Source organism: Miniopterus schreibersii (assembly GCF_964146895.1).
Source record: "Miniopterus schreibersii genome assembly, chromosome: 2".
In the NCBI taxonomy this organism is placed as follows: Eukaryota; Metazoa; Chordata; class Mammalia; order Chiroptera; family Miniopteridae; genus Miniopterus; species Miniopterus schreibersii.
Window position 1 is genome coordinate 180,553,656 of NC_138102.1, and position 24,555 is coordinate 180,578,210.

A 24,555-nucleotide genomic window follows, 5' to 3' on the forward strand; every position below is an offset into this window, starting at 1 on the left:
CAGTAAAATATTTGCTAAACAGATGTGGAAAGATAAGGCTGTGCCTGGCCTCAGGGGAAGAGCTGTGAGGAGAGTGGACAGGGGTGCAAAAAGCAGGGACCTTAACCCCTCATGGCCTGGCTCAGCTGGGCCCGCTCCCAGGCCTGTCCCTCTCAGACCAGCCAGAGGCTGTCAAGCAGGGGCTCTTGGAGGATCCCCAGCAGGCCCCTCAGCAGGGCTGAGGCCTGAGCCCTGAACCCTGGCAGCTGCCTCAGACTTGGCACCGGGCCCAGCCTTTCTTTAGCTTTAGTGACAAGCACGCGCAGCGGCAGCCACAATCCCTGCTTCCGGAGGAGGCCCGGGTGGGGCCAGAGCCTTGCGGTTGATGGGTTCTGGGCCCTCTGCATAGGCCCACAGAGGGGGTCACGCCCTGGCCCTGCCAGCGTGCAGCCTCAGGAACCCCGGCTCTAATTCCTTGAAGGACTCTGCACCCCCTCAGCGGTCTTCCCTGGGGAGCCCCTGAGCTCAGCCTGCTGGCCCTCAGCCCCTTCCCGCCAACTCCTGGGCCTAGCTCATCCTCAAACTATTTTCCACTGGCTTCCCCCAATCCCTGCCACAGCACAACTTTTTTGGTGGGGGCTGGGGAGAGATGGGGGAGAATGAGAGGTGGAGCGCGGACCCTGGGGGAGTGGCTAAGGAGGGGGCCGCCACTCTGATTGGTCCGCTCTGCTCCAGATCGGGCTTCAAAATTCCATTGACTCCGCCTCCAGGGGCCCTATTCCTGTCCTGACTTACAATTGGCTGAGCTTCCCGGGGGCGGGGGGTCCGGTCCCCTTAAAAGGGTGGGAGCGGCCCGGGGGGACAGTCTCTCCCGCGGAGCCTCTGACAGCTGGTGCGCAGTCTGCAGGACCGTCCTCCCGTCCTCCCGTCCTCGGTCATGGCTTGTGTGAGTGCGGGGGCCCCGCGCCGAGGCTCAGGATGGCGTGGGGCAGGCCGCTGGGGAGAGTCGGGCAGATGCGGGCGTGGGTTCTAGTCCCGACAGTGCGGCTTTGAGCAAGTACCGTCTTTTTTTCCTGGGCCTTAGTGGCCGCATCTCCAAGATAGGGGTGGGCACCATGGTCCCCCAAGGCTTTCTCTGGCTTAAGAATTTTCTGGATTCCTCCAGGGTCGGCCAGCGCAGTTATTTCTCCCAAGGTCTGCCTTTCTGCAGCTCTCTGAGAAATTGGAGTGGACAGGGTGTGGCCAGCGGGGGCCGGGGAGGCTCTTTGATGACACTGCCCTTCCCCACCTCCACCCCAAAGAGACTCCTGTCCCCTCCCTCCCTGCTGCAGCTGTCCTCAGTCGCCCGGCCAGGGCAGTCACCCTCTGCGCTAGGGAGCCCTGACGAGTTGCCAGGATCAGAGGCAGGCTGCCTGGGAAGGGGGCCTGCCCGAGTGAGTGGGTGGAAGGGCTCAGTGCAGGCCGGTCCGGTGGGGGTGGGGGAGAGGAGGCGGGAATCTTCCTCAGGCCCTGAGGGAAAAGTTTTTGGCCGAAGGAACCACTCACCAGCAGTTAAACTGTGTGCTCAACCTCGTTAACCCCCAGCCAGCCAGGCTGCAGGCTCGGCCGAGGCCGCGCTCCCTGCTGCAGAGGGGCCTGGCCCTGCTCCTCGGGGCCTCCTCTCCGCAGAGCCGCTTGAAGGGAGCCCCCCAGCCCCAGGCCCCTTCCTCTCCAGCAGAGGGGCAGACCCCCCCCCCCCGCATTCGCCTTCCTTTGCCACCACCTCCCTCACTCCCGAGGAGCCCGCTTCTCTCATCTATTACATGAGGCAGTGGAACGTCCCAACTCCAAAATCCCCAAGCGGAGCCCCAAAGACTTCCAGATCTTGGCTTCTGGAGCCTCAGTCCCGTTACCGATAGGAAGCGGACCCGGTTGGGAGTAGGGACTTGCCCAGGACCTCACAAAGAAAGAACGGCTAGAACTTGCACGCGGGTTCCCCAGGCTTCCAGTTTCCCAGGGTGGAGACGACCCCCCCCCACCTCCGCGGGCACCGCAGCCTCTAACCCGTCTGGGCGGGGTCTTGTCTGCGCAGGGTCTGGTCGCCAGCAACCTGAATCTCAAACCGGGGGAGTGCATCCGAGTGCGGGGCGAGGTGGCCCCCGACGCCAAGAGGTGAGGGGCGAAGGTGGGGGTGGCGGGCGGCTGCGGCTGGGCCGCGTCTGCAGCCCCGGGGCGCAGCCCGAGGGCAGGTAGGGGCGTGGCGGCCTGGCCCCCTCCACCCTCCCCCTTCGGCGGTGGGGGCGGGGATTCATTCCGGCCGCCCCAGCGGGAGCGGGGTTTTCTGGATGAGTCACTTCTTCCTGGGATCTGGATGCCTCCAGCATGGTCGCCCCCTCCCCTCCCCCCCCTCCCTCCCCTCCCCCCCTCCCCCCCCTCCCTCCCCTCCCCTCCCCACTGGAGCCTCTTAAACTAAACCAGCTGCTGCTCCGCCGCCTACCTCGGCTCGTCCCCTCCTCCCGGCTCTGGGCGGGACCTGAGGCTGCTGGGGGGCGGGGGCGGGGAGAGGGAATGAGGGGGGTGCCCCGCCCAAAGCTCTCCCTCCGCGGTCCCTCTTTCCTGCGTTCTTCACTCCTCAGCCTTTCATTCCTTCAGTCCTTCCTTCCTTTGTCATCCAGCCAGCTGGTCTGTTTTCTCAGCGGCCACGTGGCGGACCTGGGGCTTAGCCAACTGCACTGAGCCTCAGTTTGTTAATCAGTAAACCAAAACGAGGGGGACGGTGGTTGTGCGGGGGGTGTGAGGTGCTGGGTCTCTCAGTGAGGAGATGACCAGCCGACGTTATCAAAGAGCCCGGTGCACTATTCATTTCATTCTTATCAGACCCTCAGGGGCAAGGATTGCTGTTACCTCCACCTAGCAAGTGCGTTATTGGGATTTGTTCATTCGCCCCAGTTATTGAGTACCTGTTGCATGTCATCCATCATGCCGGGCACCAAGGGTGCCAAGATATACCAGATAGACAGGACACCTGTACGCCCAGAGGTCATCATCTGGAGGGAGTCCCCTACCTCGACCGGAGGGCTGGGACACAAACTGCTGTCTGCGAGAGTTTTGGCTGTAAGCACAGCAAGACCCTTAGAGATCCTTCTTGGGCAGGCAGCCCCCACTGTGCAAATGAGGAACAGACCCAGAGAGGGGCAAGGACTCAAGATCACAGCAAGGAGGTGGCTGGCCCAAGAGCTAGAATCAGGTTTCCTGCCTCCTTGACTCAATCAGTTCTCCCAGCTAGATCCATTCATGGTGCACTGAGTGGCACAGACTGGTTAGTCCAGGGGCTGCAGCTGCCTGCAGAGGCCTCAGCCCCTCCTGCCTGTCACCCCCAGCTTCGTGCTGAACCTGGGCAAAGATGACAACAACGTGTGCCTGCACTTCAATCCTCGCTTCAATATACATGGAGACATCAACGTCATCGTGTGTAACAGCAAGAATTCCGGGGCATGGGGCACTGAGCAGCGCGAGTCTGTCTTCCCCTTCCAGCCTGGAAGTGTCACAGAGGTGGGCTGGGGCAGAGCTGGGGTTCGTGACCAGAGACCTAGGTCCCACCTTGCCCTTCCTCCCCACTCCCCCTTCTCCCTCCCTCACCTGCTGTGTTAGCCCCTCTACCAACCTCAGGGGCCTGGCCCCTGCAGTAGGGCTGTCAGGGCTCTGGGAGGGCCCAAGGCCTGCAGGCCGTGGCTGTGGCTGTGCCAAGGCTCCCGCTTGGGGGAGCATCGCTCACTGCCCTTTTCCACTCCCAAGGTGTGCATCTCCTTCGACCAGGCAGACATGATTATCAAGCTGTCAGATGGATATACATTCAAGTTCCCCAACCGCCTCAACCTGGAGGTCATCAATTACCTGGCGGCAGAAGGTGACCTCAAGATCAAGTGTGTGGCCTTTGAGTGAATCCAGCCAACCAGTGGCCCCCAATAAAGGCAGCTGCCTCTGTTCCCTGAACCAGCCTCATTTGTGTGCGTGTGTGTATATGGGGGCAGGTTCCACTAACTTCCCCAGGCTTCACTTCTGTTCACTTCTTTGATGCACACCTGCTAAGTGCTAGTGACATCTTCCCCTGAGTCCCCTGGGCTCAGTACACAGTAGGGGCTTGGTGACAAACAGCTCCCAACCTAGTGGGCCCCAGCACATAGTAGGTGCTCAAAAGATGAATAAATGAAACCAGGGGGAAAGAGGCAAGGACAGACTGATTCATGCTGTGGTATCAGGCAGCACAGAGAGAAGAGTTACTGGGCCCCTCTCATTTGTTTTCATGAGCTATTAAGAGCTGGTGCAGATGGTGGTGCGGGGCTACCAGCTGTGTGGCCTTGTGTGCATGAATGGATCTGAGCCTGGGTTATTCATGTATGTGAGGGGACTAGTAGCACATAGTGCTGTGAGGATTAAGTGATACGTGTGAAGGAGGCCAAGTTTAGTATGCAGCGCATAGTAAACAGCAGTGGCTTCTCATCCCTGCTGCACTCAAGCCTCTGAGTGACAATGTGATGCCCAGGACTGTACTATACCCAGCTGAGCTCTGGGATGGGAGCTTGGCAAATCTAACTCTCCAGGACAGCCAGCAGCAGCCGTGGGACCCTGGGTAGGTCTTATCTGTCCCCAGCCTTCATTTCTGCATCTATAAAATGAGGGTTATTTGCATCTGGGCCCTTTGGGGTGGAAGATTCCCACCTCGGTGTGTCCCCTAGGGAGCACATTTCTATGAGGGCCAAGGGGGATGGAGTCCACATGCCCAATCTCCAGGCTCTCCTGAGTCACCCAAGTGGCCACCCAGGAACAGCTTTGGAAATCTGGCTGTGGATGGATCGCCCTCTGCTGGACATTGGAGAAAGTGCTCCCCTCAACTGCCTTTCTCTGGTCCTCAGTTCACCCACATTATTTCTCCCCTAACCTGGCCGAACACCCACAATATACCAGAACTGGGACTACACGGAGCCAGAGCAAAGCCCTGGGAAAGAAGCGGCTCAGAATCACACTCCTATGTTCAAACCCCAGCTCCATCACTGCCCTCAGATTAGTTACTGAACCTCTCTGAACCTGTTTCCTCATCTATCAAATTGCATTAATACTATAGTATCTACGCTGTGGGGTTGTTGCAAGGATTAGCTGGCATAATGCAGGGGGGTGTATGGTGCATGGCACATAGTAAGGGCTCTGTAAATGTTGGTTTCCTTCACCTCTTTTAAGACTCACTGTGTATTATGAGCCTATGAAACTGGGTCCAAAGAAATTAAGTAGAGCTCTGCCCTTAGACCACCTGGGCTCACCCTCAGCACTTGCTCTTCTTGCCTGTATGACCTTGGGCAAGTGACTGCACCTGTCTAAGCCTCAGTAAAATGGGGCTCATACCTTAAAAGAGAGAATCATGTAAAGAGCTAAATAAATAGCAGTTCCTTTTGCTCATCAGCATCATCATTTCTATTAAGAGAATGTGCCATCTCTCTTTTTTAAAAAAATGTTTTTATTGATTTCAGAGAGAGGAAAGGAGATGGAAAGAGACAGAAACATCAACAATGAGAGTCATTATTGGCTGCCCCCTGCATGCCCCCTACTGGAAATCAAGCCAGACACTTGAAACCTGAGCATGTGCCCTGACTGAGATTGAACCCTGACCTCCTGGTTCGTAGGTTTACGCTCAACCACCGAGCCACGCCAGCCAGACGAGAATGTGCCATCTCTTGCTGTGCTTGGCACACACACAGTAGGTGCTCAAGAAACATAAAAATTTCAAAAATAATCTCAACAAGGGTGGTGGGTGCTTTAGACAGCAAGCTGCAGTAAAGGGCTCTGGAGCTTTTGGAATCTGGGTGGGTTGCCAGTCCCTCATCTCCTTTCCTGGGGCAAGGGGACCTGAAACTCCCTAGGAAGAGTTTAGAGCAAAAGCGCCTGCCAGAGATGGCGGGCTTCACTCTGCACTGGGAGCTTTGGCAGATGAGGCCTCTCTGAGCCCCATGTGGGCCGGCAGCTTGGGCTGGGTGGGCTGCAAAGACCAACTACGCAGAGTTCCTCACATAAGCGGCCGTCTGTCTCCTTATTCAGCCTGTCTCTGCTCCAGACTGGAAGCTCTGGAGGGCAGAACCACTCCACATCCAGGGCAGCAGGCGAGAATGGCTCTGTACACCGCTCACTAACTGGGTAACTTTGGCCAAATCACTTCTCTCTGAGCTTGTTTCCTCGCCTGTATAACAGGGATGAAGCAGCACCAACCTCACGAGAGGCTGTGAGGACAGATAATCCTGGAGACGCCCTGAGAACACTCTTCAGCACAGTGGGAGACTGAAAGAATGAACCGTGGAGAGGAAAGGAGCCCAGAAAGGTTTATAATTTATCAAGTCCAGTAGCAGACCCATCACTTTCTGGCTACAGTCAGTCTGGGTGTGGGTGGGGGGGGTGGAGCCTGGGAAAGAGCTGGTGGCAGCCCTGAGACCCAGTGCCTGGGACTCACAGGAGGCAGCCCAGCTGCAGAAGGCAGCTTGCTGGGCATCTTCAGGGGCATCATTGCAGCCAAGACAATGTTTCCTCCCAGAGGGAGGATGCCAAGGGGAACATTAGAGCATGACCACTGGGGGTCGAAGGGTCAAAGGGACAGTTATTTTTCACCCTGAAGCCCTGCTATTCAGGCAGCCGCCTGCTGTACCCTGGGTTTGAGGCTAATTTCCTTTCAGCACCAACATGGAATCCTCCAGGCAGAGGACCCTGGTGGAATGGGCTCAACATTCATGTAGAGATGTACCTACTGTGTGCCTGGCTCCTTCTAAAACTGCATCTTGCCCTCCAAAGGGGCTATGCTAGATACTGGAGGAGTGATCCTTCTGGCCAGTGGCCCACGATGCTGGGCCATGAGCCTAGTGAATCAGGTTAAAGTCCCAGTTTTGCCACAGAGCAGCAGTATAACCCTGGACAAGTCACTTCCCCTCTCTGAGATAATACTGTAGTTCCATTGTCTTCTCTGTATGCCTTGCACTCAGCAGGCACTCAGTCGTGTGTGCTTACTTGCTCTCTGGGATCCAGTCACTTATTAAAGGAGAAGGTTGGGTCCTAAGAGTCTTTAATGCCTCTGGCATCCCCAACCTCATTCAGTTCTGCGGTCACCTCCTCAGGGAAGCACTCCACACTGGAGGAGCCAACCCTGAACTCCTGCAGCCTCCTGTGCTTCTCCTGTAGATCATTGACCCTGTGGGACCACCCAGCGCAGATGTGCTGAGAATGGAGTGCTAACCTTAGAATAAAAGAGCATCTCAAAGTGAGAGGCAAACAAGCGTTTATTTGAAGCCAAGAAAGATAGCTATTAAGGAGTCATTAATTCAGGCAGAAGCCCAAATAATATTCTGATTAGAAGACAAAGACAAGGAGTATTTATGAGACAGGGAGGGGGAACAATTACATCAATAGAAGGAAGGCATTTCTATTGGCGAAGATAACATAGTGATGTTAATTCTAAACAATGTTTTATTTTTAAGAAATATGTCTTTATTGATTTCAGAGAGAGGAAGGAAGAGGGACAGAGAGAGATAGAAACATCAATGATGAGAGTCATTGATTGGCTGCCTCCCCCACGCCCCCGACTGGGGATCTAGCCTACAACATGGGCATGTGCCTTCACCAGGAATCAAACTGCAATCTCCTAGATCCTGGGTTGATGCTTAACAGCTGAGCCACACCCAACTGGGCACTCAACAATGTTTTAAATTTTCAGTCTAGTAGTCATCATTCCATTAGTCATGAAAACTGCTTTCTTGTTATCTTTACAAACAGTTCTTTGGGAAAAAGGTTGCTGAGGCCCTGTCCAGAGGTTATTTTGCCCTATTTTAACACTCCAAAGATTTGAGGCATAAGGCAGTTTCTCTGGGATGGCAGCTCTGGTTCCATTTTAAAGTGGTTCCATTTATATTATTGTTTACAGGGAGATTCAGGCATGTAATTCCAGTTACTAAAATTCCTTCAGATGTTGTTTTACTGAATGCATTCACATTCATACCCTCATTTTCAGTAGAGGATGAGTTATGACACCCCTACTCCATTGGGGAAACTGAGGCATAGAGAGGGAAGATAGCTTGTGTAGTAAACACGCGTGGCATTTATTATGTTATACACGTTACATAACTCATTCATTCCTCACAATCACGTTCTCAAAGTTTGGTCGGGGGACCAGCAATATCAACATCACCTGAGAGCCTGTTAGAAATGCAAATTCTGGGGCTCACTCCAGACCTGCTGAATTAGAAACTCTGCAGCGGGGCCAAGGGATCTGGGTTTCAGCAAGCCCTCTAGGGGATTCTGGTGCACGCAAAAGTTTGAAAACCACTGCCTTACATTCACACTACAAAATCACTATAATTGTAATTTTCCAAACAGGGTAACTCAGGCGCAGCAAAGGCAACTGGTCCAGGACCACACAGCTGTAACTGGGATACCAGGATTCAGATTCAGGTAGTTTGCTTCCAGAAACGTGATCTTGGAGAGCACCACCAAGTTAACATGAGAATCAAAAGTAGGATCAGCAGTCTTTGGTCATTCGATAATAACTCCGTACTGAGCGCCTGCTCTGTGCCAGGTGCCGTGCTAGGCGCCGGGACCTCGGGGGCTCGCTCTCCCCGTTGCTTGTCTAAAGAAGGAATGGGGCTGGGAGTCGCGGGGCAGAGACCAGCTTGTTACACCCACAAGGGAGGGGTGGGGCGGTCCCTTTAAAAGGCAGGGCCTGGCGAGTGGAACTGCTGAGCGTCGTTGCGAGGCGCGCCCGGAAGGCCCAAAACGCTACACCCGGAAGTGTCTTCCGGGAGCGGGAGCGGCGCCGCCCAGGCCTCACAGTTATGGGCCGCAACAAGAAGAAGAAGCGAGATGGCGACAACCGGCGGCCGCGGCTCGTCCTCAGCTTCGACGAGGAGAAGCGGCGGTGAGTGATAATGCTGAACCGCACCCGCTCGGGCTGCGGGGCAAGGCCTACGCCAGCCTGGGGCCGCGCACGCTCGCGCAGAGGGCCCTTCCGGCCCCGCCCTCTTGGCGTGACCGGGGCTCCCCTTGGGCGCCCTCCCGCGGAATGGGAGCGTCCGTTCTTGGCCCTCGCCTGTGGAATGGAACCGCCCGCCCCGCCCTCCCCTCGTTCTTCTGGGCGCCCCAACTTGCCTGGCTCCTCCTGTGTGCGCAGCCTGAGAGCCGCCCTGCGAGCCAGGAGTTCGGGTCTCCGGGCACTGGCAACGGCTTCCTATCCCAGCCGCCCTCACTGAGTACTCTCAGCTGTTGTTGATAAATGAAGAGTGAATGAAATGAGTGGCTGAAGTTCATTTATTCGCTCACCAGACATTTACTCCTACGTGTGCGTGCCCCCTTAGCATATGGTAGTAGATCATGGAAAAACCGAGTGTTGGGGCCCCGAATAGATGGAAATGGTGCAGTCAGTACTACAGAGCTGAGAAGAGGCTGAGATCAGATAGAGAGGGAGGGAGGGAGGGAGGGAGGGAAATGCTGGGCATCCACAGGCCCTGCAGAGATGGGTCCAGGGGGCAGGTGTCCTGGGAAATGCGGTGTTGGTCCAGCAGCAAATGTAGAGGTCTGGGTAAGGGTGGCCTCTCAAGTCCTGCTGGAAGTGGCTTAATTCACTGGGGAACGGAATTTCGCAGTATAGAAGGGGCCCCACCAGTTCTAGGTTCAAAGGCCTACAACCTATGCCCATCACCTGTGCCTGCTGCTTGAAGCTGAGAGCCCCGGAGGGTAGTGGGTAGAAAAAGGCAGCTTCTCCCTCTTTTTTTCATAACCTTACACTCTATGACCTTGGGCAAGTAACCTAACCTCTCTGTGCCTCAGTGACCTCATCTGTAAAACAGGAATTGGTACCTACTACACAGGTTGTTGTGAAGATTACATGAGTTAACACACGTAAATTTTTGGAATGGTCCCTGGCTCATAGTGAGTGCAATTTAGCTGTTTTTGGAGGGAAGCCTTTCTTTCCTTGTAGCTCCTGACTCCCTTGCCCCTTTCCTGTAGGGAGTACCTGACAGGCTTCCACAAGCGGAAGGTGGAGCGGAAGAAGGCAGCCATAGAGGAGATCAAGCAGCGGCTCAAGCAGGAGCAGAAGAAGCTCCGAGAGGAGGTGCAGAGTGGGAGGGCGGGAGAGTCTCTCACTCCCAGCGGACTTGCAGCCTTGGATGGCCTGAATGGAACATCTGCAGGGATGAGGGGAGGTGTGAGCAGGCCTGGGAAACAGTTTGTACAGGTGGAGACACTGTGGGCCCAGGTCTTGGGAAGGTTTAGGATGGAATCTCCTGGTCTTTCACTCACTCACCTTGGAGGTGAGCAGTGCCCCTGCCTGAGGTGGGGCTGAATGGCCATCATACTCACTGTGTTCCCTTCCCTTTTGGTTTCAGCGCCACCAGGAATACTTGAAGATGCTGGCAGAGAGAGAGGAGGCGCTGGGTAAGTCCGGTCCTTGGCCTGACATGGAGAATAGCCAACAAGCCTTGGTTTATTTATCCCTTGGTGAGTGGGAGGATAGGGGTGTAGGGGCTGCCCAGAAGCTGACTTCCTTAGCTCTGGGGGTCTTGATGATGACATGGGGACCAGGAGTGGTCCTTGGGTACCTCTAAATGTAGTGGATTAGAGACAAAGAGGAGACCAAACCTCTTAGTAAACTGATCCTGAGCGGACAGCCCAGTTTCTGAAGCCTGGAGGGACTGGGGGTAGAGGGGAATGGGCAGCAGCCCTGGTGTCACACTGGGCTTGTCGAAGGTGGCGACCAGGTGGTTTGAGGTTTTCCCAGGACAGGAAAGGAGGAGTTGGATAGTTTACAGCATTTGTTGGCAGGACAGGCTCTGGAGCCAGTGACTTCCCGGATACTCTTCCATAGAGTAGAGGGGGCCATTGCACTCCAGGATTGGGAGGGGCTGGAGCCTGGTAACTTGTGCCCTAGTGCTGAGGCCGTTTTGTGCTCACCCTGCACAGAGGAGGCAGATGAACTGGACCGGCTGGTAACAGCAAAGACAGAGTCAGTACAGTACGACCACCCCAACCACACAGTCACCGTGACCACCATCAGCAACCTGGACCTCTCAGGGGCCCGGCTGCTGGGATTGCCTCTGCCTGAGGTGAGTGTCACTCCCAGCCCTGGGGAAGAAGGAACACAGGGGCAGCTTGGCTTGTCAGGGGTTGCTAAGTGCTAGTCCATGTCATGTAGATTCCATTGCAGGGGGTTCAGTGTCTTCTGGGCCTGGACAAAATCTTTGAGTCCTGAGGTTTCAGAGGCTAGCTCCACCACTGAGCAGCTGTGGGAGCTTGGGTGTCTCTTTGCCTTACCTCTTCTCTTCATCAATAAACAGGTTCGATGGTGGTAGCACCTGCCTTGTGGAATTGCTGTGAGATTAAAAGTGGTGAACCTATGAGAAGCACTTTAGATAGTGTTTACTGTGATCACTCAGATTGCATGATAAACAGCAATAATTACATGACACACCTGTGTGCACTGACAGCGAGTTTTCAACCTATGGGTTGTGAGTTATTAACAGGTTGCGACCAGCATTAAAAAAAAAAAAATAGCCCAGCCGGCGTGGCTCAGTGGTTGAGCATCAACCTAGGATCCAGGAGACCGTGGTTCGATTCCCAGTTAGGGCACATGCCCAGGTTGCAGGCTCGATCCCCAGCAGGGGTCATGCTGGAGGTAGCTGATCAATGACTCTCTCATCATTGATATTTCTCCCTTTCTCTGTTCCTCTCCCTTCGTCTCTCAGAAATCAATAAAGACGCATTAAAAAAAGAAAAGAAAAGAAAAGAAATAGCCCTGGCTGGTGTGGCTCAGTTGGTTGGAGAATTGTCCCATACGCCAAAAAGGTTGTGGGTTCGATTTCCGTTCAGGGCACATATAGTACCTAGGTTGTAGGTTTGTTCCCAGTGGATGCTTATGAGAGGCAACCGATTGATATTTCTATCTCACATCTGTTTCTCTCTCTTTCTCCCCCAATCCTCTCTAAAATCAATAATCCTCAGGTTTGTTTAATCAGGATTAAAAAAATAAAAATAGAACAGAATTATTATTGAAAATATCAGAAAGCCTCACAGTAAGTTTTTTGATATCCATGTATCAACTCAGTTACAAGGTAAACCACATTTCTTATCATGGATTACAGTGGGTTTATGTCCGGGAGCCACTGCTCTATTACGTCTTATGTTCAACTTCTATTTTGTGCTCCCTCTTCTGAAAGGTCTGATGCAAAGACAAGTTTTGTCCCCATGTTAGAGTTCTTCCATCTGTGAGTGTTGATGTCCACTGGAAACTGAGGCAGTGGAGGACTCTGAAACACAGCTCTTCCCTGCATAATTCCTGCTCCAGGGTGCACATGGCCTTCCCTGAGCCCCAGCCCAGGCATGGGAGGTGGCGAATCGTGCCCCCACTTGACAGAGCCATGATTGCCCAGGCCACCCAATCCATTGCTCTCTGTGACAGTCTTTGTTCTCTGCTTTTTTAGCAAGGGGCCCAGCCGGGGTCTGAGGAGGAGGTGTCATCCATGGAGAAGCTGACCAAAGCCTTACCCAGAAAATCCAGAGAACCCCTGCTATCCCAGCGGTGAGCTCTGGCTTGTCCATCCTTATGAGCCTATTCTGCATGGCTGGCATGGGTGACCTGGCCTGCAGAGCCGCCTCCTGCTGACTTTTAGGGAGTAGTGTGAGGCAGGTGTGGGGCCTGGAGCAGCCCTCTGCTCTTCCTATCAAGTGGTCCTCACTGTCCCTCACCCCACCCCCACCTCCCAAGAACAACTGACCCTGGGAGCCCTTTATGTCTGGGGTAAGGGCCTTTCTCTCTCTGAGCTAAGGAGCTAGCAGGCCTTGTGGGGTCAGAGCAGGCTGCCTTTGGAATGGACCTGGTAGTATTGATATTCAGGGCTTGTCCTGACTTTCCCTTCATGAACTGGATTGTCAGTCATCCCCAACCCAACCTTTCACTTATGCCCTGTTCCCCAGGGTACACTGAGGCCCTAGCCTCACTGGCCTACCACTCTCCCACAGGATCTCCTCTCTCACAGCATCACTGCATGCACACAGTCGAAGAAAAGTCAAGAAGAAACATCCTCGATGGGCTCAGGACTCCACCAAGAAGCCCCCAAGTACCACTCGTACCAGCAAGACCCAGCGCCGCCGGCTGACCGGCAAAGCCCGGCACAGCGGAGAGTGAGTCCGAGAACCAGGCCAGGCCCCAGCCTAGGCTGCAAGGATCTGTCCTGTCTCTGCTTGGCTGTCTCTGTAACCCAGCCTGCACTGAGCCCAGGGGCTTTTGCCCAAGAAGTAGCAGGCAGCTGAGAACTGGCCTCCCTCAGGAGGAGCCGTCTGAGCCACATTTGGGGCACCTTCCCATATGTACACCCCACTGCCTTCATCAGAGTTTTGAACTAGCTGCACTGTGGTTGGTTTGTCCTTGGCCCCTATGCTGCGCCTTCATCAGAGTTTTGAAACTACGTGCACTGTGGTTGGTTTGTCTTTGGCCCTGATGCCACACGCCAAGGGTAGGCCTGGGACCCCTAACCAGGGGTGCAGACCAGTGTAACCACTGGTAGAAGCCAGTCTACCCATTGCTCTGAAAAGTGAGCAGCTGGGGCCATGGGTGAGCAGTAGCAAGCTCTGCCCTTTAGTGGTTGAGACTTGGGGCCTGTCCCTTATCCTTGGTCTCCGTCTTCTCAGCTGAAATTGAAATGTGGAAGCAGGTGACTCCTGGCACATTCCTCACCCCCAAACTGGGGCAGCTTCCCAGGCTTCCAGCAGCTCCTAGGCGCAAGGAGAGATTAACCCTTTTTAAAGAAAATGCATCTTGCCTAGAAGTGGGGCCCTTTCTGAGCAGACCCCCCAGGAGTCCAGCTGGTGTACTGCAAGGTGCCATTTGTTCACACTCCTTTCAGATCTTCAGGTTTGGTTTCAGAGCTGATGAAAACCAGCCTTGTCCCTTTCTTGTCCCAGCTTATTAGTGACCTACCTCACGTACTCTGCTGTTCCCCTAACCAAGAAGGTAGAATCCAGGTAGGATGGTAGATGCGGTACCATCGAGGACAACCAGAGCACTATCCTCTGACTCCCCCTTGCCACTTACTGGTTCCTGTGATTCTGAGCTGGGGCACAGGGATTTCGTGTTGTGCCCTGGTTAGGGGACCCATGTTGGGCCCTAAGACTAGGACTGAGGGGAATAAAATGTGCTGTCATTCCCAGTGAAGTTCATGACTAGTAAGAGATGGTCAGGGTGACAAGAGAGTGCTCTGACGGGAGCACAGCTGCAGGATGTATGGCCTTGGGATGTGAGAGACTCCTTTGGGAGAGGGAGCTGAAGTCTGCGGGGTAGGTCCTCCCTGCACTCACCCCATGGAAGGTATTCTAGGAGCAGCTCCCTCCCCCCACAAGCCATTGTGTAGGCTCAGGAACAGTGGCTCTGTTTGGCTGCACTTGGGGCTGGGCAGGTGCTTTTCCATGTCACCATAAAAACCTACTATCTGGTGATGGCTGATGCAGGTCTGAAGGCCACACCTAGGCATGGAATGTAAAGCTCAGGGCTTGTGGCCAGGAGGTCTCCTGACCTGGCTTCTCAGCTTCTCCCACCTGCTCTTCTTGCTGCCTTCTGGTTGTCCCACCCTGTTTGGGTCAGGTGACTGTGGTTGGTTGCCTCCATCCAGGGCAGAGCCTGTTACCAGGCTCTCCAGGTGATCGTGGTACTCACCCCAGGAGAGCCAACTGAGCCGTGTCCTCACAGGCCCCTGTGAGCAGGAACAGAGCTAGGCCTGGGAGATCAGTGCACACAGCAGGGTTTGGGTTTGGATCTTGGCTGTGCCACTGGACCACTGTCTGAGCTCCTCACTGTGCTAACCTCTCTGGGTCTATTCTCCATGCGTAGGGTGACATAAGACACCTACAACGTAAGGCCACCCCTAAGGCTAAAATGAGACCGTGCGTATGAACCGTTCCCATGGCATGGCATTCTCCTATGTGCCGTCAATGTGTGTGCAGCTGCTGCTGACTGCTGAGACATCTGGCCAGGCTCTCTCCCCATCCCCAGTGACACGGGGTCATTTACAACTTACACCTATGATTTGTAACATTTGTTAGTGTTAGTCTCATTGCTCTCTCCTATGTGGGCCATTAGTTCTGCCAGAAGACCAAGGAAAGTGAGGCATGGTCTTGCCAGTCCTAGCTTCAGGAGTGGTGGAATCAGAACCCTCTGGAGAACTTGTCTTCTCAGCAGCTCTTCTCTCCATGCTCCGCATCTGGATTCTTTACTCCTGCTGCTCCCCATCTTGTGGGCCCTGTGGGTTGAGGCCTCTAGGAGCTTTTTCAAGGCATGAGCTTCTAAAGGAGTCAGTAAAAGCAAGCCTGGTGGCTTTGGATCATCACTATGCAGGGTAACCACGGGCTGGAGCCAGCCCTGATCACCCTTTTAGAGACTCTTACCTACTGCCCCTGCTCCTTTGGGCCACGGTCCCCTGCATCTCTATCTTGCCTGCCCAGAGCATGTGATTCTCATCAGGCCTGTGGGCAGGGAGGGCTGGGTGACCATTTCCACTTGACTGAGAGGAAGCTGAGGCTCAGTGGTGTAGAGCTGGAACAGAACTGTGAGTAATCAGTTTGCATCTCCAGCTCTCTGAAGAGGGGTGTCTCGGCCACAGGAAATGGCATGAGCAAAGGTGGAGATAAGCGGACATAGACTTCAGGGAGTAGAAAGGGGGATGTGAGGCTGGGACTAAATGTGACAAGTGGTGACGCTTCCTTGGCTGCCACCATTACACCCTTAGCCCTGAGCCATCCCACAGCAGGGCACAACCAGGCAACTCCAGAGCTAGGGAGAGTGCTCAGGACGACCCACCAACCTGTCCCATTTCCTTCTCCCTCATTCTTTCCACTCCAGCCTCTCTGCATCTGTCCCCTTAGCTGAAAACACCCCTCCCCAGGGCCTGCAGGCTCATTGCCCCATCTTCTTCAGGTCTTTGCTCAAATGTCACCATCTTAGTGCAGCCTTCCCTGACCACACCAGCGACTTCTAACCCCTCCCTGCTGCATTTTTCCCCTTAGCACCTGTCACCAGCCAACGTACTCCATGTATTGCTTATTTATCTAGTCTGTGGTCTGTCTAACATGTAAGTGTTCCAAGAGCAGGAGATTTGACCTTTTGTTCACTGATGTATCCTTGGCACACACAACCAACAAAAGTAGGGGCTCCACAAGTATTTAATGAATTATCTGTTCGGAGGGCCACTCAGAGTTGGTTTCAGGTTTTACTGATGGGTGGGGCTAGAGGGCCGGTGTCATACCCTGAGTTTCAAACTCAAACTGAGTGCCTACCCCACTCGAGGCTCAGAGAGGACAAGGAACTTCCTCAAGATCACACAGCCAGGGAGTGCTAGAGCCACATACTAAACACGAGTCTCACTACTCCCTGTTTTGCTTACAGTAATTGGGACCAAGCAGAAAGCTCATTATTCTTGTAATGAAGCTGTATCTTCGCCTGTCCCATTAGGGGCCAGGGTGACCTGTTCAGAGGCTCTCTCCCACTGGTCAGTGGGCTCCTCATTTCAGAAGGAGCCACATTCTATTCATGTTACCATTTCCCCAGTACCCAGCTCAGGCATGGCTGTGCCAGGTATGGGTGAATGTCTGACTGTATTAGTGAAGATGCCCTGTGGACAACAGTGGAAGCAGACACACAGGGGTTTTGTTTGTTTGTTTAAATATATCTTTACTGATTTCAGAGAGAGAAAGGAAGAGGGAGAGAGAGATAGAAACATCAATGATGAGAGTCATTGATCGACTGCCTCCTGTACGCCCCCTGCTGGGGCTTGAGCCCACAACTAGGGCATGTGCCCTGACTGGGAATCGAACTGCGATCTCCTGGATCCTAGGTGGATGCTCAACCGCTGAGCCATGCCCAGCCAGGCCACACAGGATTTTAGTCTTGCCTCTGCCACTTACTAGCTGTGTGACACTGGGAAGTTAGTTAATTTCTCAGATCCTCAGTTGCTGTGAAATGAAGACCTTGGTACTTAATCCTTCACGTTATGATGTCTTCATGAATGTAGAGATTTTGGACCTGGAGCTGCCACATAGACAATGCAGAATAAATGTTAGCTTTAAAAATGTTAGACTTTCAAAAGATATGTTTTTATTGATTTTTATTTTTTAATCCTCACCTGAGGGTATTTTTTCCATTGCTTTCCTGAGAGAGTGGAAGGAAAAGAGAGAGAAACATTGATGTGAGAGAGACACATCAATTGGTTGCCTTCCACATGGGCCCCCAGTCGGGAATCCAGCCTCTTACCTAGGTATGCACAGCCCTTGGTGGGAATCAAACCCAGGACCCTTCAGTCTGCAGGCTGATGCTCTAACCACTGAGCAAAACCAGCTAGGGCTGTCTTTATTGATTTTAGAGAGAGAGGAAGGGAGAGGGGGAGAAAGAAGCATCCATCGGTTGAACCCACAACCTGGGCATGTGCCCTGACCAGGAATTGAACCGGCAATCGCAGGTCCACGGAAGAATGCTCAACCAACTGAGCCACACTGACCGGGGCAAAATGTTACTTTTTAAAGGGGGAGAGCTGTGCATTTGAGTTAGCGTCTCAACAGCGGAAATGTGCAAATAGAGGTTGAAACCCCCTAGGCATTTAATTTTATCCTCACAGATAGTATTTCTACCCCCATTTTACAAATTAGAAAACTGAGGCACAGAGAGGTTAAGACCCTAGCCCAAGGCCTAGGCAAAAGCCAGGTTAGCGGACAGTGGCGGGAATGAGTCAAAGGGAAAGAGGTCAGACGTTGAACACCGCTCCCAGCTCTGCCTACGGTCCGGGACCTCTGGACCCGCTGCTCCGGGAAACCTGCTGCGGATCCCGCGCTCCGAGGCATCTGGGCACCGCCCGCCTCCGCCCCGCCGCCTCCGCCCCGCCCATCGTCCTCGGGTTGCCCAATCGCACAGCCTTCATGCAAATGAAGAACCGAGAGAGAGCCTATGAGAGAGCGGCAGGGGCGTGGTCTTCGTCAACGTTCAGATTCATTGTTAAAATAAAGAGGCTGTGACCTCGGCACGCACCCCCGGCACCCCCGGTGCGTGGAAACCCGAGCCGAGGTTAGTACGCGGCGGGAAGGGTGGAGGGGCGTAAGGGGAAAGGCGGAGGGGTGAGGAACGCGGGCGAGGCGCCCACCGGATGGATGGAGAGAGCGGTCCAGGGGTCCGCTCTCCGGGCGGGGCCCCCGGTCCTCTGCAGGGTTTTCATTGTTACGGCCACACCTAGAGTGCCTTTCGGAGAAGGATCCTGCCGGGGCGTGGGGGTGGGGAGGAGGAAGCGGGAGCAGTGGGGGGCCTGGCGTGGAGCCCTGCACATCCGCCCCAGGGAAATGAGCAGCAGGCTCCATCTGAGGAGATACTCCCGTATGTGGCGGGGCTGGGAGAATCCGCCAGGCCGGGTGGGACGGATGCACCCCCCTTCTACCACCTGGAGCAGAGAGCGATGCTGCGAGAAGAGTCCAGAGACGATCAGAGACCCCGGGCCACCGAGGGGCCAGTGGGTGCCCCCCCTCCCCACAGACTGTGCCCTGCTGCCTCCCCAGATCTGAGGGCGGAGGAGCCACCATCCTTCCCCCTGGCTGTCTCAGGGGAGATGTGAAATTCTCCAGCTCTCAGGTGAGACTGGCAAGGAAGGCCTGATGCCCCGGGAGGCCTGATCCGCTGGGACGCTGTGGAAGGAATTCTCCAGGTGAGGAAAGGTATGGGCAGTGACTTGGGGGTACGTAAGGGGCATGTGTGTTAGAGAATATGGATTCCTCTCACCCCCATCCCCTCCTAGGGCTCTGTGTGGGTTAGGAGGAAATTTTCAAGTCAGTCTTCTGTTGGGGCTTCCCCCCCAGGGTATGGCATTGAAGCTCTCAGTGGCACAGAAGGGATAGCCATGTGCACAAGTCAGAACACGAGGCTTTCTCTTTGGCCAAGCTCTGCCACAAACTTGCTGTGTGACTTTAGGTTCACTTTTGTCCATGACTTTGTCCTCAACTCTGAAAATACTGGGCTGGCCTTTTGCCTCACTCCCAGTATTTCCCAAGGGACCTGTGTGAGTTGGCAGTGTGATCCAGTGCCCCTCACTTCCACCTCCTAGTTGGGTAGGGGGGCACACAGACCTGGGTTTGAGTTCAGTTCAGCCACTGGGACCTCTTTGCAAGTTATGGAACCTCTGTGAGCCTTCCTTGCCTCATCTGAAACTGATATTAATTTTATCCAATTTTATGCAGGATAATTATAAGACAAGGGCGCTCCAACTTTGGGTGCACGAGTGCCCTAGGAGACTTGTTTAAAATGCACATCTCAGGCCTCACCTCCAGAGAGATTCTGACTAGGTGGATCTGGGGAGGGTACTGGGAATATGCATTTTATAAATAGCTCTACTGAGTCTAAAGCAGGGTCCTTGGAACACACTTGGAACAACACTGCAGTGATGACTAGAAATGACATATCAAACTCTTGGCAGAGTGCCTGGTGCTTAGTAGGTGCTTAATGAGTGTTTGTTGCGTGAATACATGAACAGATGAATAAATGGATGAATAACCTTATTTCCTTGGTCTTTGTCCAGGGGCAAGCTGGGGCTGGGGTCCAGGTGTGCTGCCAGCCAGTCCCCTGGTCCTTGCCTCCCCGCTCCATTCTTCCCAGGCCCACCATTGGATCGCAGGAGCTTCCCTGGCCTGACTCACCCAATATGGAGGGGGAGGCTGGGAATGCCCCCTGTGAATACTTTGAGGCCAATATGATTGCCCAGAGCTGCTGTCAGAACTGCTTCCACCCTGAGGAGGCCCACAGAGCAAGGCACCAGGTGGGCTGGCTTTCCTGAGTGGTTGGTGTGGTTTGGGATTGGGGAGTCTGGGATGGGCTGGGGCCTGACTGGCCCAACTCACTTGCAGTTGAACCCAGACACAGGCTTTCCTCATGGGCAGAGCCTCAGTTTTCCCATCTGTTCAGTGAAGTAGTGAGATCATGTTAACCTTTCCCACGTGCCAGTCATTCTCCTGATTTTCTGGTCTTTTGTTGCCATAGCCTCACATAATCTATTACTTACCTTACTCTTTAAATCAATACCCTTTTGTCCCTTATACTAAAACAGAACTTTACATCACCACCAAGTAGAAAACTTTACATCATCACCAAGTAGAAAACTCGGCTTATATCCTTTGTATAGAAGGTTAAAAAGAAAGAAAGAAAAAGACAGAAAACAGAAGTGTCTTTAAATTCTAACTAGAGAGTATTGTTGGCTGAAGGCTCTGAGCCTACATCCCGCTGTCTCTCTGTTAAAAAGGAAGATTGGCAGGTGTTAGAGAGGCGCTGAAGATACCCCAGCACCCACTGGAAACTTTCTCCTTGAAGGTACTGAAGGAGCGAAGCATTTTCTCACTTTGGGATCCATGTAGTCTTAGGCCAATTCCCCATATACATAAACCCAGAGCTCCTGGTACGCGTGCTATGAGACCTATGAATCTCTGTGGGCCCTCCAGCCTTGATCCATTATGGCTCTTTCATTCCCAGACAGTCCTGAGGCTCCCCTTAAGCCTGGCAGCCAGCACCATGCGGGGGTTAGACTCCAAGGTGACTGATATAAGGGAGTCACCATTCAGCTTTGGGGCCATGCAGACCAGAGTTCCAGTGCTAGGTTTGCCATTGCCCTGCTGTGTGACCTTGGGTCATTTACTATCTCTGGCTTCACTCCCCTAAATAGTCAAGTGGGGCAATAAATCTTCTCACTCAGGGCATCTGGCAATGCTTAGCCTATCACATGTGGCTAATTCAATACTTGTTAGTTTCCTCTCCCTCCTTCCTAATCAGGAAAACAAACCTGGGAGATTCCTTTCTCCTGTCCTGATGCATATAGTAACAGCGCCCCTACCCCCAAGTTCATGGAACAGATGCCTGAAAGCTCAGTGAGTTTATTTCCCGTGTAAATGATCTTCTTCCAATGGGTGGGGAGATGGGAAGTCAGGAACAGGAGAAGAAATTTTGGGTTCAGACAGGTTTGGGTTCTAGTCTCAGTCCCACCCCTTCTGGGCTGAGACCTTAGGCCAGTTCACATGTTCACACATATTGAATAGATGCTTAACATGTGCCAGGCATTATGCCAGATGGTGGGGAAACAGTGATAAGTAACACAGACACAGTCCCTGGTACATGGGGCTTGTAGTCTAGCAAGAGAAATGGAGACTAAGAAATTAATCATGCAAATAATTATGGTTGTGGTTAAGGTTGTAAGGAATAGCAAGTTGCATGAGGATAAGTGATTGGTTTCGCCAAGGAAATGACATTTCAGCTGCTTCGTAAAGGCTATGGGGACATTCGCTAGTGAAGTTGGGGGAAGAGGAGAGGATGGGAATAGTAGGTGCAAAGGCCCTGAGGCAGAAAGGAGGAGGCATATTGTAGGATGGAGAGAGGTCACCAAGAGGGAGGGGCATAGGAACTCCAAGACAAGGTTGGAGAATGGGGTGGGGGCTGGTCTCACCAGGCCTTGTGGGGCCCTATAGACATGCTGACTTTGGACTTTTTCCTGAGAGTCATGGGAGCCACTGAAGATTTTAAACTGGAATGGTGAGATCAGATTTGCACTTTCCAAAGTCACTGACTGCAGGGCTGAGAATGGAGTGCAGGGAGTGAGAGTAAACCAGGGTGAACAGTAAGGAAAAGGTACAATCACTCATGCCAGTGATGATGGAGACTTTGCAATGGAGAGAAATGGACACATTTCAGAACTAATTGAACAGGAGAATCTAAAGGATTTGGTGCCTGAGGAACATGGAAGGGGTGGACCATGGCTGACTTCTAAGTTACCTCCTGAGGCGGGTACTTGGGATAGGAAATCCATTTGGAGTTGTTTGGGGTGGTGAGTGAGAGGTGCCTGTGGGCTACACTGGAGATGAGGGAAGTTACTGAATTACGGAGCTGAGGAGCCAGACCTCAGTGGGAGATAAAGGCTCTCGAGTCATCAGGATCTGACGCTGATGAAAATCTTGCTTGCGGATGAGCAGTTTCAGACATGCAGTCACGATATCTGTGTGTTAAAACAGCATCCCCCAGCCTGGGTGGGACTGTGCAGTTCCCAGCTGGACCCCTAATTCCATCTGGGTTCAAACTCTTCCCTGGAAGCCTGGTATCTCCTGGGGCCGGAGCCAGTTCTGACATCTTTTCCTACCTTGGAGTATGCAGGAATGGCCCAGGTTCCTCCCCAAAGCTTGTTCCAGCTCCCCTGGGATTCTGGCTCTGGATATGTTTCTGCTCTACTCTCAGCTGAGTCCCATAGGCTGCGGGAGGGCTTATTCCTGGAAATCACATGGCCTTGAGCAGGTCACAGCCAGGTTCTGGATGGAGGGAGGGAGCCTAGGTGGGAGTGTTGTGCTGTTGTGCCTGGTACCACACATCACTTTTAAATGTATTTATTCGTAAGTGTATTTAACATTCTATCGATTTAACACTAATAAAATTCTATTTAATCTTTATACATTATCTATTCTATTTAAGATGTACAGCAAGCACTGTTCTAAGCTCTTTACAAATATTAACTCGTTTAATTCTCATAACAGCCCTAGGAGCTGAGTCCTCTTATCATCTCAGTTTTGTAGATGAGGAAACCAGGCTCAGAGAGGGGAAGCCACAGGGCTGAGGTCACCCAGCTGGGAAGTGGAGGCGCCAGGATTGGACTTCCAATCTGTCTGTCTGAGGCCAGAGCTTGTGCTGACCCGCCAGGCAGGAAATCAGAGCCAGGGACTTGCTGCTGGACCCCGCTCAAGTGGGCGGTGGGTAGTGGCAGGGGCTGGGAGTGAGAGAAAGGACATGCCACGACTGGCTGGGGGCCTTGTTGGGCCCAGCTGGGCTGGGACCCCTTGGCAGTGCCTAGCGAGCTGCTCCCTCCTTATTCATGCCCATGAGGTCCCTGGGGCGGCCAAGGCGCCGGGCTGGGCTGTGGATCTGACACCTCCCGCTGCCGAGCTCTGATCAGAATCTGGCTCCAGGGCAGGGGGCGAAACTGAGCCCAGATGGGCTCCTCTGGCTTAGATGGCACGGCAGACACCCTGGCCCCACTCCTTGGCCCTGCCCAGGTCTTGCTAGCAGCCACCTTCTCGGAAGCCAGAGAGTCTGTGCCCACCTGGGGGCTGTGGCCAGGCTGTGGCCTTAGCCCTGAGCTCTGGGCTCCAGAGTCCCCAGGGAGCCCAGGCCCAGTCCCCCGCCCAGCCAGCTCTCAGGTGAGCTGTGGGGATCAGGTTCCTGTGGTTTCATGTCCTGCGTCGTTCTTGGCTGGGCCCCGGCTTATGAAACAGTAATGAGGGGCCCCTGCTCCCGCAGCCGGCCCCTCTAGGGTTTCTGCTGCCTCGGCCGCCGCCACGGCCCAGAGTCGGGGCCTGGGAGGGCGGCAGCGTGGGGGCCTGAGCCGGAGCCCCCCGGGGACGAGGGTGCTGACAGCCGCCAGCCGCCACTGCCGGAGCCCGCCACCCAGGTAACCCGAGAGGAGGCGGGGTGCAGGGTTCTGTGGCCGCTGTCTCCCACCACCAGGGGAGGGCCCTGCCGCCCCGGGAGGTGGGGAGGGGTGGGGGGGCCTTCCCGGAGGTGAGCAGCCGTTCCCCCTGGGTGAGCCCAGCACCAGCCTTCACAGGTGTGGCCTTGGTGAGCGGGAGGGAGACAGAAGCCAGCAGCCGGCTCAGGGCCTCCACCTCTGCTCCCGTCCCCCGGGCCTTGACCCTGCAGCCCAGGAGCCCCCTGCCCTCCTCTAGCAGGGCCATTCCTTTCCTATGAAGCCTTGATGTCCCTCCTTCCTCCCTCTTCAGGCTGGTTTACTCTCCTTCCTCACCCTTGTCTTCTAGCTACAGAAATACTTTTTGGGTCCTTCTGTGCACGTCACAGCCTTGAGCACACACGCCTGCATATGTGCCAGCACACATGTAAATGAACTCACATGCACTTATACAAACATGCACTAATGTATCCCCATCCTCGCATACACATGCATGCACGTGTGCATAGTTGCACACACACAGGCCTCTATATGCACACATACCTGTACACACGTGTGCATGCACACAGCCTGTACCTCAGCCAGCCCTCGGCTTGGGTCCCCAGGGGCACTTCCAGCCTGATGGACAGCTCTCCTTGAGAAGTCTGAGATCCCAGGAGGAGATGCCTGGAGACTTCCACACTGCCTGTGGGGGGAGGGGCCGTGCAGGGGGAGGGGAGCCCCCACGTGGGCCATAAGGTGCCTCCTCTCTGCAACTCTGTCCCAGGAGCCTGGGAGGCCTCCAAGTGCTGAGGCACCCTACTGCGACCTGCCCCGCTGCCCGCCTGCCTCTGAGGACCTGCACAGTGCCTCGACCTCTGGGTGCCAGTCTGTGGTGGGCCTCGGCCTTGGGCCAGGGTCCGAGAGGTGGGTAGAGCTCCAGGGCCTGGGGAGGGGCTCCCCGGGGTAGCCCTCACCTGCCCCACCCCACCCCACACCCCTGCACAATGGCAGCGTCTATCTATAATGGCTGCTGGCGTGGGTCACATGGTCAGTCCACACAGCTGGACACAGTGGGCATGTTCCTTGGGCC

General features: G+C 54.3%; 3 protein-coding genes across 6 annotated transcripts in view; all 3 read left to right on the forward strand.

The window, feature by feature from the left end:
- Positions 1–750: 750 nt before the first annotated feature.
- On the forward strand, positions 751–3,951 carry LGALS1 (galectin 1). The gene is made up of 4 exons (XM_081128436.1): positions 751–925; positions 2,051–2,130; positions 3,339–3,510; positions 3,754–3,951. The coding sequence occupies exons 1-4, from the start codon at positions 917–919 to the stop codon at positions 3,898–3,900; spliced, it is 408 nt and encodes a 135-aa protein (XP_080984562.1). The 5' UTR covers positions 751–916; the 3' UTR covers positions 3,901–3,951.
- A 4,788-nt stretch (positions 3,952–8,739) lies between these two features.
- On the forward strand, positions 8,740–13,385 carry NOL12 (nucleolar protein 12). Of its 4 annotated transcripts, none has more exons than XM_081130036.1 (6): positions 8,740–8,899; positions 9,988–10,093; positions 10,368–10,416; positions 10,942–11,084; positions 12,459–12,556; positions 12,997–13,385. In XM_081130036.1, the coding sequence occupies exons 1-6, from the start codon at positions 8,817–8,819 to the stop codon at positions 13,160–13,162; spliced, it is 645 nt and encodes a 214-aa protein (XP_080986162.1). In that variant the 5' UTR covers positions 8,740–8,816; the 3' UTR covers positions 13,163–13,385. The 4 variants fall into 4 exon arrangements, with proteins under 4 accessions (XP_080986162.1, XP_080986161.1, XP_080986160.1 ...); XM_081130034.1 differs by lacking the exon at positions 8,740–8,899 and adding an exon at positions 9,027–9,319; XM_081130035.1 differs by lacking the exon at positions 9,988–10,093 and having other exon boundaries at positions 8,789–8,899.
- A 4,646-nt stretch (positions 13,386–18,031) lies between these two features.
- Positions 18,032–24,555, forward strand: part of TRIOBP (TRIO and F-actin binding protein) — a gene marked incomplete at its 5' end in the record, with an annotated part of 55,506 nt that continues 48,982 nt past the window's right edge. The window contains 4 exons of the mRNA XM_081127367.1: positions 18,032–18,079; positions 18,562–18,717; positions 19,575–19,811; positions 24,250–24,389. Coding sequence (XP_080983493.1) covers positions 19,698–19,811; positions 24,250–24,389 — 254 coding nt within the window. The remainder of the gene's footprint in view (positions 18,080–18,561; positions 18,718–19,574; positions 19,812–24,249; positions 24,390–24,555) is intronic.